Source organism: Corythoichthys intestinalis, chromosome 5 (assembly GCF_030265065.1).
Source record: "Corythoichthys intestinalis isolate RoL2023-P3 chromosome 5, ASM3026506v1, whole genome shotgun sequence".
Classification (NCBI taxonomy): Eukaryota; Metazoa; Chordata; class Actinopteri; order Syngnathiformes; family Syngnathidae; genus Corythoichthys; species Corythoichthys intestinalis.
Window position 1 is genome coordinate 25,577,503 of NC_080399.1, and position 12,730 is coordinate 25,590,232.

The 12,730-nt window shown below is 38.6% G+C and overlaps 1 protein-coding gene across 1 annotated transcript in view; it reads left to right on the forward strand.

The window, feature by feature from the left end:
* Nucleotides 1–7,014: 7,014 nt before the first annotated feature.
* LOC130916463 (insulin-like growth factor 1 receptor) overlaps nucleotides 7,015–12,730 on the forward strand; it is a 159,817-nt gene continuing 154,101 nt past the window's right edge. Inside the window, exon 1 of the mRNA XM_057837207.1 lies at nucleotides 7,015–7,929. Within this exon, the coding sequence (XP_057693190.1) occupies nucleotides 7,830–7,929 (100 nt within the window). The 5' untranslated portion in view covers nucleotides 7,015–7,829. The remainder of the gene's footprint in view (nucleotides 7,930–12,730) is intronic.

The window sequence follows — 12,730 nt, forward strand, 5'->3', positions numbered from 1 at the left end:
TTCAGTTAAAAAAAAAAAAAAAAAATCAAAGAAAAATAACTTTCAAATGCATTTTTTTAAATTTCAAATTTATTTTTGCATTCAAACACATTTTTTTTTTTTTTTTTAAATTGAATTGACTTTTTTTTAATTGAAAATATATATTTTGATTGAAGCAACTTTTTTTTTTTTGAATGAAGCAACTTTTTTTTTTGGATCGAATAATGAAGACACAAATCCAGCTCCATATGGCTCCGCCCAGGGGATACAAGTTTTGACTGGGGTAACTACATTGGCACAACACCGGCAGGCGTACCATATTCAATGGATGACAATCTTGGCGAAAAGTATAGCTGTCCTAAGCAGCCTGATTTAGAATTCCCCTCAAGAATGATGTGAAACAAACAAAAACAAAAAAAACGCTCATTTTCAAATTATTATTATAAATATTCTTGGAAGTTAATTTTATTGCTGACACTGCGTTTTGGGGTCATCAACATGTCGTGCCCCCCCGCCCCAAAAGTCAAACTCCGGCGACGACCCTCGTTACTTTGCGCTTCAAACTTTGCACCTTCAGCCCATCACGGATTTTTTTTCAATTAAAAAAAAAAAAAAAGCTGTTCCGAGCCAATTGTGTAGTCTCACTACGAAACCACCACGAGAACCTCCAGCATGAAGGCTCCAGGCTGTAAGCGCTTCTCTCGTGGCCGACCAAAGCTCATTTTTGGGCAAAAAGACACAGAGAATCCATGTTCTCGGGCAAAACGTAACTTTGGCATTTTAACCCAAAATGTAGCACTCTGAGGTGGATTGACTGGTGCAAATCCCCCTGACATTCACAGATGACCTGCTTTAAAAGAGCTGCATTTTGGTAAGTTCAATCATTTCATCTAATTTGGAAAAAAAAAAAAAATTGAGGGGGCTAATTTTATTTTCATAAAAATTAATTAAACCAATGACAACAAATGATATATTTCATTAAAGTATTCTTGTAGGCTACATAGAAATGTACCCTCCTTGCCGCTGTTTTGTTTTAAGTTATTTGGGGAAAATGGGTGTTTAAGTCATCTTTACAAGTGTAAAGTTGCCCAACTTTTGTTGTTGGTCAACTCCCATGCTAATAAGTGTATTTAAAACATTTAAAACAATCATTTTTGCATTGAAAAAAAAAAAAAAAAAAAAAAGTGATTAATCGCGGGTTTATTATGGACTGCATGCAATGAATGTTTTAATCGCTTGGCGGCTCTAGTAGTAAAATTTGATAAAATAATGGGACAATAATTTTTTTTTTTTTTTTTTTTTTTTTTTTACAAAAAAGTGCCAATTAAATACGAGCTAACCATGAAAATATGCAATTAAATGCGATCAAAAGTTTTGACCGTTTGACAGCACTAGTATATTATTTATGAGTGAAGTCATTTTCATTCTTTGACATGGTCACCATTTCATAGCACCACTAGCGCTTCTTGCATGCCACTGTAATGATCTCATATGTACAGCAGAGGGCGAGAATAGACAATTTAAAGGAAACGTGTTGTTTTGAAATTACAGTGTACCTGAACATATCAAGTATCGACACTCAGCAGCAGTATGTAGAAAATGACGTCGGTGTGAAGTTGCTTTAAATTATTAAAAAAAATAAAAAAAAAAAAAATAAAGGAAATTGTTTTTAGAAAAACAATCTGGCAAATTAAGGGAGCATTCATGTCAATACTGTACACAGTAAAAATCAAGTAAAGTACAAAACATTACTTCTGAAGAACTCTGACGTAACCTGATCAAAAGCACGCCATCAGTCTTACATTTAATTTTTTTTATTAATATGATTATTATTTTTTACTCCATGTCACGTTTTATTTTGAGCTGGTGGTGTGGGTGGGAGTGGGGGTGGTGTGTGTGTGTGTGTATATATGTGTGGGACGGGGGCACCATGGCAACATCACTCAGCCACCTAAGCTTTGATGGAGTTCCACGTCATTGGATGCAGGTAGTTATTGGAATGCATACTATATTTTGCTATAAATCTGTGGTAGGAATGGTGTACTGGAACATCTGTACAAAATACGATCAGGTTGTGGAATTAAGATGGCAGACACAACCCAAGGTAGTTACAATGAATGTTTGGTTGGCTGATGAGTTGAACCCCCCCCCCCCCCCCCACCACCACCACCACCACAAAGACACACCTACATACTCACACAGTCCCGACAGATTCATGTCAGAGGGGTTATTAAAAGTTTTTTTTTCCGGCCAGCAGCAGCCACTGTAAGTCATGTAAAAAGACGTCAATGTTTTGGAAGTTGGGGGAAACACCATTAATTTTGCAACTGAAAGGCCGACCCACATCAGAGTTAGCATAACATTATTCTTGCTAACCTGCAAAACTACTGCGGTCAGGCCAGCCTCCACAAGGAACGAGGGCTAGCGTTATGTGCATTACGGTAATATCGTCCCTACCAGTGTTGTTAATAACAGCTTTAGAGTATAACGGCTTTACTAACGGCGTTATTTTTTCCTTCCAGAAGTGAGTAATTAATTACTTTTTTCATCTTTGCAACGCCGTTACCGTTACTGAGGATGAAAAGGTGTGCGTTACAATGCGTTACTATGTTGGTTGAATGACGCGAGAAAAGTGTGATGCACAGACTCACGGAGAGAGCAGATCGGGAGTGAGGAGAAGGGAAGGGAGTTGTGACGCCGCTGCAAAGGCGATGCTCGGTGGCTCCAATAATACCTGACATGAGCCGATAGCCTACAAACTACGCCCACATGATGCTACGCTAGCTATGACATGTATAGAGAACAAGATGCAAAATGATAGACTCGACAGTGTTAGTTAACAGCCGCCATCTTAAAGCAGTAGACTTCTTAGGAAGGCTCTGTTGTAGCGAACCTTCCGAGCGAACCTAAAAGATTTTGGATCAACATTCCGCTGTCGATCTTATATCGTTGAATCAACTTCAGTTTTGCACCCTCAATTAATGTTGTTTCAACGTTGAAATCCTTATCAAACCTAAACTTCATTTCGATTATTAGTAATGTTGGAACAATTCTGAATCAATGTTATGTTTTTGACCAAACGCCAGCTAATCCATAATTCAATGACTTTTTAATCATATTTTCCGGTCAATCATAAATTTACTATTTGTCAACATTAGTTCATCAACTATAAACCGATGTTAACCCAACCATCGCCTGACATACCATTGGACAACGTTGTTTTAACGTCACTTGATGTTGAAAATTTCGATGTCATCCATACTGATGATTTTTATGGAAAATCAACGTTTATTCAATGTCGGTCTGCTATCTGGGAAGTTAAGTTTTTATCGAAGATACTCACAAATCGGCAAAATCTTGATTTCTATCTATCTTTAAATGATGGAACGGTTTTAAAACTTTCACATGTCGAAAGTAGACAGAAGGGAACTAATGCAATAACGGGAGCAATTTAAACAACAACAGTTGATTCACAACATTAAATGACTTCCAAACATTGCAAACATTACTATCTAGCAATATCCGCAATACCCCTGTGTCTAGTTTAGTTTTAGGGTAAAGAATTGGTTTAGGGCCAATTGTGCTAAACCCCCCGCCCCCCCCCCCCCCCTTTTTTTTTAAGGGCCAAAAACCCTTTGAACTTCACATAGTGTGACCTATATTTTTTTTTTTGCGGGGGGGATAAAAAAAACATGAAAAGTAGCACCAGTTACTTTGCCAAGTAACTAATTACTCTTACATTCAGGTAACTGAGTTACTAACCCAATTACCGCAATTTTCTGACTATAATCCGCTTTTTTCCTTCATTTCGAATCCTGCGGCTTATAGTCCAGTGCGGCTTAATTGTTGATTTATTTGGGTTCATAGGAAACACTTTGACAGCGGCATCATAAGACTGTCAAAAGACCGTCATAATTATGACATGACACTATTATAGGCATTACTGAATGCATATGTCATTAAGTGTCATCCAGAAAATCATGTCACAAACTCCATTTTTGTCCAGCTTGGATCTTTTACATCCATTCAAAAGTGAGATAATTTGTCGGATAACCCTAAATGACATCTGTTATAAGCATTCATAAATACTCAGTGTAATGTCATGATAATGAATGAATGAAATATTTATTGTCATCATCATCGGTATCATTGACAATCATTGACAATTACAAAATGTGATATGATTTGCCTGAAGGAAGAACCGAAGAAAAAAACAAAGGCAGACGGGAGGAAGCATATGCTTATCATTTTCCCGTCCCCCCATACAGCTAAAGACGCACAATCAGACATGGTACAGTTACGTAAATCACATGGTCACAAACTGTACAATAACACAATCAACAATCTGGGTCTGAACAATAACTCGGTGTCCAGTCAAGCAGCTCCATTGCGGTTGTTGATCATACAGCAGTCTCGTGCACAAAATTAGTGGCCTGAGTTTCAGGGCGTACAAGGTTATGGCTTTGTCATTGTCCCTGACATTCTAGCATCTATTTGTGGTGGGAACATTTTGTTGTGGCTATGTGTGTGGCAAAAGTGTTGATGTGTTATCACAGCTGGTGCGAGTAGCGACTCAAAATGCTTATCTTATAAGTCTCTTTAAAGGGTACATTCCTAATGTGTACATGGTGGCAACAATTTCCACACACAAAGATCACTGTAACAGTTTCATCAGACATGAATGTATGAGGAAAAATCAAACAACATGTTGTACATATTTTATCACAAGATTAATGTCTCCACAACAAAAGACATGATTATTATTCGTTTTAAACAGTATCTTTTTCATATACTCAGTACAGCTGGACATTTGAATCAGGAGCTCGGTAGACACAGCAGATAATTATGTTTTTGCAATTGGGGATAAGGAGCTCAATTGTAATACATTCCAGGAGATTGTAAATCCTAATTGACATGTCATGTAGGATTTCAAACTTAAAATTTTCATTGACAAACAAGATGCCCGATTCATTTGTGCCATGTTATAGTGGTGCAAATTAAAGTCAGAGCCTTTGTTATCTTTAGTAGATAATCCTTAATGTGTTCAAAATTCTTGTAAAGACTCCTGCCATTGATAAGTTTCAGCTTACTGTCCACATCCACGGAGTTGTTATACTGGACCGCTGAGTAGTATTTACAGTTATCCAACATGCTATTGAAGAAGTTGTAGTCCGGATCAAGCTAATCATTTGGGTCAATCTGTTCATCCAGTTTTAATAGTTTCAGATGTCATCATTAATTTTCGAGTGGGGTCAACTCATCAAGACTCCGTATAGCTTTAATCTTCATATCTTGCATCTTGATAAGGATCCTGCAATCCGAGACCCAGGTGTTGGCTATTTTCCCAGCTTTCTTGAGTTGACCTGCTTTTCTTGCAATTTCGGCATTTCGGCGAGTCAAGTTGTCATTCAAAAAAATCTTCGACCCCTTAAGGTGGCAGCGCTGGTTAAGCAGGGCAGTCTTGGTCTTGTGGTCTGCCAGCTTCATGAGCACCGTCGCCGGTCCTCTCCCCCCAGATGGGAGCAGAAAGCAGCGACCGATGTCCAGCGGTTCCATGTTTATCCCATACTCATTCAGCTTAGCGATTGCCAGTTGCGCCACTGTATCACCTGGGCTAGGCGTCAGTTGTAATCCTTAAATGATGAGCTCATTTGCGCGTCGGCACTGGTCGAGATCATCAGACCAAAGTTTCCAGCCTTTTGATGCGAACATCTCTCTCCTCGACCGCCTGTTTGAATTTCTCGTTTTCAGCACGCAATAACTGGAGCTCTCTGACGATTTCTTGATTCTGGCTTCGAATCAAGCCAGTCAAGGAGACCTCCAATTTCTGTAGGGAGGATTTTATTTCATCCAAGTCTCCAGATTTCAAATTTTTTGGAGCCATACTGGGAATCGAGTTGGCCCTGAGCGCTTATCGGTTGAGATAAGTTGCTCGTGGGAGCTCGGAAGAGTGCGTCTGCACACAGCTTGAGCTGAGTCAAGAATGGATGATTGTCCAATGACAGTCTTACGGCGCCACTGTCAAATAAAGTGTTACCAAATACCATAACTAGCAATTAATGAAACAACTGGAACAGTAACTGAAGATATGATTAGCACAGAACATGAATTTTGATTGCTATTTACATTTGTAGTGCTGCAATGCATGTTAGGAGGCATGTTGGAAAACAACAGTGTTGACAGCACGTGGCAGCAAAGTTTGACTGTCTCCCCGAAGCGAGCAGTGATAACCAGATGAAGCTTCTTGAAGCAATGAAGCTTTGCAGCCAAGTGGTCCAAAGCTTCATAGTGGTCCAAAGTGTTACCAAATACCATAACTAGCAATTAATGAAACAACTGGAACAGTAAGTGAAGATATGATTAGCACAGAACGTGAATTTTGATTGTTATTTACATTTGTAGTGCTGCAATGCATGCGAGGAGGCATGTTGGACAACAACAGTGTTGACAGCAGGTGGCAGCAAAGGTTGACTGTCTCCCCGAAGCGAGCAGTGATAACCAGATGAAGCTTCTTGAAGCAATGAATAGTGGTTCATAGTAGTTCATTTGGTCTTATGACAGTCGTTTGATACCGCTGTCAAATAAAGTGTTACCGGTTAATATATTTTGGTGTTAATATCCCATAACACAGTGAGAAAAACTGTGGTTTATAGTCCAGTGCAGTTTATCTATGAACAAATGCTGTTTTCGTGCCGAATTTGGTGAGTGGCGGCTTATAGTCAGGTGTGCCTTATAGTGCGAAAATTACGGTAATTTTTGGGAGAAGTAATTTGTAACTGTAATTAATTACTTTTTAAAAGTAAGATTAACAACACAAGAATGAACTACTACATTGATGTCAAGCAGGATATGGAATAAATGGCCTAAAACTTTTTGGGTTTTTTTGCTTTTCTTTTTGTCCAAACAGCTTTCAACACCGTTCTGCCTAATCTGACGTCACGACAATCGGAATCCCTCCCTGGGTTTTCAAATCCACTACAGTTTTTCCACCCGGCCACCTTATCCGGCGTGTGCGTGTGCGTGTGTGTGCGAGAGAGAAGCCGACTCTTGTTTACAGCAGAGATTCCACGGAGGAGCCACTCGTACACACGCACACACTCACCGTGGGATTTTAGCAGCTGCAACGTGGACTTGTTTTCGCCTTTCTGGCGACGACGAAACAACAAGAAAAAGACGTCAGTTGTGGAAAAAGACGCGAAAATTTCGCACGCGTTCAGTTCCATTCTGCTGTTGCGTGGCACATTTTCCCGGAGCCCACCCTTCAACCTCCACAGGCAGGACCACGACGGGCACCAACGCCGGTGCAGCTCGCTTGGTTTGCCGGCGTTAAGACACCCACCAGGCAGAGTTTTCATTCATTTTTTTACCCAGGCCACCACCACGCAGCCGCCACCCTTCTTATTTTTCTTCTTGGGTGTTTTCCCCAATATTCCACGCGAGCGGCTTTTACGCTTACGGATGCTGAGGATGGTGGGGAAGAGGGTTAGATTTTTGTGCTGATATTTTGTAGATACAACCCAATTCTGAGGCCTGTTGTTTTTGTTATTGAAGAAGAAGACATGGAGACTGAAGATGGGGATTACCATCATCGTATTGTTGCGTCTATAGCAATCAGTGCACTTTGGAGGAAATAATACTGTTTTCTCAAAATTTTATTATTGTGATTTAATTTTTTTCCTTTCTAATATTAGAGCCTACCCACCCATTTTGACTACATTGTTTTTCCCCTCCGCTCGTTTTTGTAGCTTTAACGTGCATCAGCATCCTCCTGGATTTCTTTTTAGTTTTTATTTATTTTGTTAAGTTTTGCTTTTCTTTCTTTTTTTTTTTTTTTAAATGAATCAAAGAATATGAGAGCTGACAAACTACTAATGGACAGGAGCACAGGCTTTTTCTGGGCTGTGTTGACGACCCTTTCCACCATGTGCCTATGGACCTCATATGGCGAGAGTAAGTGGCGTTTCCTTCCTGTTTTTTCTATTTTATATTATATTATATTTATATACAAAATTGAAGTGAGTAAATAATAGCTGTTTTTAAAAAAGTGAACGTCTTTTGCACGTAATGTACATTATTATTTTTATTTTTTTCATTAGTAGTATCGCAATTGTTATAAATACTGGGAAAAAAAAAAGTGACGTTTAATCGAGTGAGTACTGGCTGACCAAGTGGTGCGTTCAATAACGCGCGCAATCGTGGCAAAATTGTGCTTCGCTGTGCGCAAGGTCGGCAGCAATCTACTAACCTTGTGTTAATTTACAAACTAAAATCACTATAATGATGATTATGAGGATATCTATTGGGAATAGTCGCGTATAGGACACACGTTACATTTTGCCCACGTTTGAAAACGCCGAGGATGACTGGCGTGGTGCTGAAGGTTACTACCAGGCTGGACCATGTGGCCATTTTGCTGCGTTCAGAGACACACATCTGTTCTCCGCTGGCTGTCATGCTAGATGATCCTAACACGCAGAAGGATTTCAGAATCATTAACACCAGATAACGGTTAATGTTATCTTAATTGACTAATCTTTTGACCATATTACATGTAGTGACGTGCATAAATTTATTTTGGGTCACAATATATTGATATTAATGCCCCCTCCCTGTTGTAATGGCATTAGGCCTACTGTATACTCCACAGTCTCAATTTTGCTGCATTGGCCCTTAGAATTGCGAACTTAATGAAAAGCTGTCGAAACAAATGAAACACAGTAAAGTTTTCAGGGTGTTCAAATTGTCCCGACCAACTTTTAAGCAACCTTATTTGCATTATATAATAACTTCAGTGATATAAGTAATTTAGAATATATTCCCGTATATTGTAAGGATAGAATTGACCCTGCCATTATTAAGTGAATTACTTTATGTTCAGACTTACATTGACCCCCTTTCACCTGCTGAATGTGCCAGTCCAATTTTTGCCTTCAAACTCACGTTTTATTGACTGATGACTTGCCCCCCCCCCCCCCCCCCCAAAAAAAAAAAAACGAGTAGTGTTTCATCTGAAGGAAGGCTCCATTTTTTTCTTATATTCCCTAAGAATTTTTTTGTTACATTTGATTTATTTAGACCAGGGTTCTCTAAATCCGGACCTCGGTGCCACTTTTCCTGTCGTGTTTTCCATGTCTCCCTCCTCCAACACACCTGAATCAAAATAATCAGGATCATTATCAGGCTTCTGGGGAGGTTGCTGATGACATAATCATTTGATTCAGGTGTGTCAGGGGAGAGAGACGTGGAAAACACGACAGGAAAAGTGGCACCTAGGTCGAGATTTAGTGAACCCTGATTTACACAATACTGAGTTGGTCTTAAATACAAATGCTTTTTTTTTTTTGCATTCCTGGATAGTTAAGAGATGATTAACATGGTTTGTATTTCTTGTGTATGATTGCATATAATTTAGGTTCAAATATTGCAATTTAAATTTACTAATAATATCCAGACATTTATTCTGGAAGTTTCCAAAATGTTTAATTAGTAGTTTTTTGAAAACAAAGGTTTGAATCGAACGATGTATCACCTGAACCAATACATATGCACTCCAAAAACATTTAAAACTAGTTAAATTCCTTTGTTTTCAGTGTAAATTTACGAGAAATAAGTTAAATTATCTGCTAGGGCTAAGAGTAAATTCTACTCAGATTTCTTGAAATAAGAAAAATAGCTATCTGCACATAATCTAAACACTTATTTTAAGCAAAAAAATCCAAACAAATCTGAAATATTCTTACCGTAACTTCCCGAATATAACGCGCACTTTTCCCCCCAAAATTTACTCGTAAAATCATGGGTGCGCGTTATTCACGGGTACAGGGACGGAGACAAAAAAAAAAACAAAAAAAAAAATCATCATGATTCATGTTCCATTGTAAGCATGGACCAGCACAATATTACCTAATCCGAACGACAGTGATATAATAATCAAGTTTCATGTGGTAAATAATTGTTTTCATGATATTTTTAACCTCTAATAAAATTAAAATGTTTTTTTGAACTATTCGTTTATTATTTACCGGTACATTTTTCTTACCTTATCGTTACAACATGCCGGCACATGGCGTTGTTGTCTTGAAGAGAACGTATATGGCGATCCGTTTCGTATAAATGTTGATCATGTGGCAAGCTAGGACAGGAGTCTGAGGAAGAGTGTCGAACCACTGAGCCAAGCCACGTTGTTTTATTTACATTGAAACTAACAAAGTAACAACGTACGTCTTGCACGCAAATCACGGGACATTTGTTTACTTCCGGCTGTTTCCTTAACTAAACTCTTCCCTGCTGCAACTGCGTACTCTATAAAAGTTCGAGACACGAGACTCATATTTATTGGTGCTAAAATTAGGGTGCGCTTTATACACGGGTGCAAGAATTTTCCCTAGATTTTACAGGTAAAGTTGTGGTGCGTGTTATACACGGGTGCGCGTTATATTCGGGAAATTACGGTAATTCAAGAATATTGTTCTAAACATTATCTGAAACCATTTTTTTCTTGATTTAGGTGAAAAATTACCAACTTTTAGGTGTGTGGGTTCAATAAGAACAAATGGTAATATTTACTTAAAGTAAATGGAATAATATGACCCATTAATCTGTTAACTAGTCTTTAACACTCAAAACAAGATGGAGGGAATTATTCAACTAGATTTAAGAAAAGTTATTAGACTAAGACGTTATAAATTTGCAGTGTGAAAGTCAATACAGATTTATTTTGCATTGATTATTTAGCTGATCCATTAATTACATTCATATTCGTGAGAAATGTAGCCCTGACCCCCTTCACCCAATCTGTTTGGTCTTATTAATGTCCTGATCCTAGCAAAAAGTACATGCAAGTTATGCTGTTATATCGTCCCTACCAATATTGAGACCAAACCTACGCCCTTGAGCGAGAACCATTCAAAGTGCCAGTATTTTCTCAATTTCCCCACAGGGTACAAAACTATCCATCAAATATCTTAACACGTCCTGGTGCACAATACAGCAGAGTTCGTAGAAAGTAGTTTTTAAATTATTTTTGTTCTGTTTGATTTTAATTGAAAAATGGCTTGCGTTGGCTGCATTGGTTCCATTATTTCCTCATTTTGCGCTTATGATTAATTTGTACATTCCTTTATAGTTTAATTATCTTTCAACTTCAACCACAGTCAACGTTCCTTGCCCCGGCATCCAAGCATGCGGCAATAGGAAGCCTGTGATGGGAGTTCACCGACAAGACCTTGGAAATAGCATGTGTAAAAATATCCACGGTTTAAAACAGGCGTGTTTTTGTTGATTGCAAGATGTGTGTGCGTGTATGTGAAGCCTTTGATTGGAATGATTAAACTGATGACCAATAGCATTGCTTGGTCTTTGGAGTACAGATGTCAGGTTTTCTTGTCGCTTCCTGTGAGGTCTAACTATTCTTCACCATTCCATTAATTATAAAAGGGATATGTTGCATGAGAATGATTTGAATGAAAATGAGATTTTTTTTTTTTTTTTTTAAATAATGACAAGTTTGACGTCGATAGATGTCTAATTCATTTGAACTGTGAGCAGCTGGCCAACTTCTCTTCAAATGGATTGGATGTCTGTTGGCGTCAATTGGCAGCAAAGGAGTTAATTACGGCTCCGATTACAGTAAGTTTTACGCTATCATTAACCAGATGACACGCATGTCTATCTTCTGTTGTTTTGAAGTAATATTGATCAGAAAAATCATGCTTTTCACATTCTTGATTATACTGTGGTAACCTTTTTCTAAATTTCCCATGTGACTGGAAGTGTGAAGCAAGTGTGGCGAGTAGTTTAACGCCAAACGATGTACTCTTGGGTTGCCAGCTGAGCTTTTCAATGCTTAATTAAACACTAGATATTAAGTGAAGCGTCCTCCACTTGGGTATGTGTGTGAGTCTCTGCCGCCATCCGTACGTATTCAATAGTAGGAGTGGGAACCTCTTGGTACCTCAGGATAAGATACGATTTGCGATACAAAGCTCACAATAACGATGATCTGACGATATGGCGATACAATGATTATCGATACATTGGTCAGGAAATCATTCTAGGATATTCTACAAGCAACTAATAAACAGATAAACACAATTTTCATCCTTCGGCTGTGTGTTTATCACTAGTAGACGTCCAATCCATTTGAACTGGGAGGGTGGCAGCGAATGAACTATGGCCGTCAGTGGCAGCCAATGCCAGGCAATTAGGTAATTCTGGGCCATTTAAGGTCATTTACCTGTTGATTTTCAGTTACTTCCTGTTGATTTTGGGGTATTTTATGGGTCACTTCCTGTTTATTTTGAGTTAGAGAGCAGGAAGTGTCCTGGGAATCACCCAAATAAATAGGTAGTGACTCAAACTAAATAGGAAATGACCTGTAAATTCCCTAAAATGAACAGCAAGTGACCTGTAAATTCCCCGAAAATCGGACCGAATGGCTGTGAATGCCCTGGCTTTGAATGAACGTTCCCAGTCTAAATGGATTGGGCGTTGAGCACCGTCAGTGGCAGCCTTAGAGTTAACTGAGACACTATTATGGTGGAAGATTTTGGTAGCAACTTGATGGTTCTTTTTTGTTTTTCTAAAAGCATTGACACCTTTTTAAAACAATACCTCAATTCTTGACAGGAGCATATCGATAACCTTTTGGGATACAAAGTATCATGATATATCACCATTTCGTTATTTTGTCACACCCCTATTCAATAGCATACGGCATATTGTGTGAGATGACTTAGCTCTTTCACGTTGT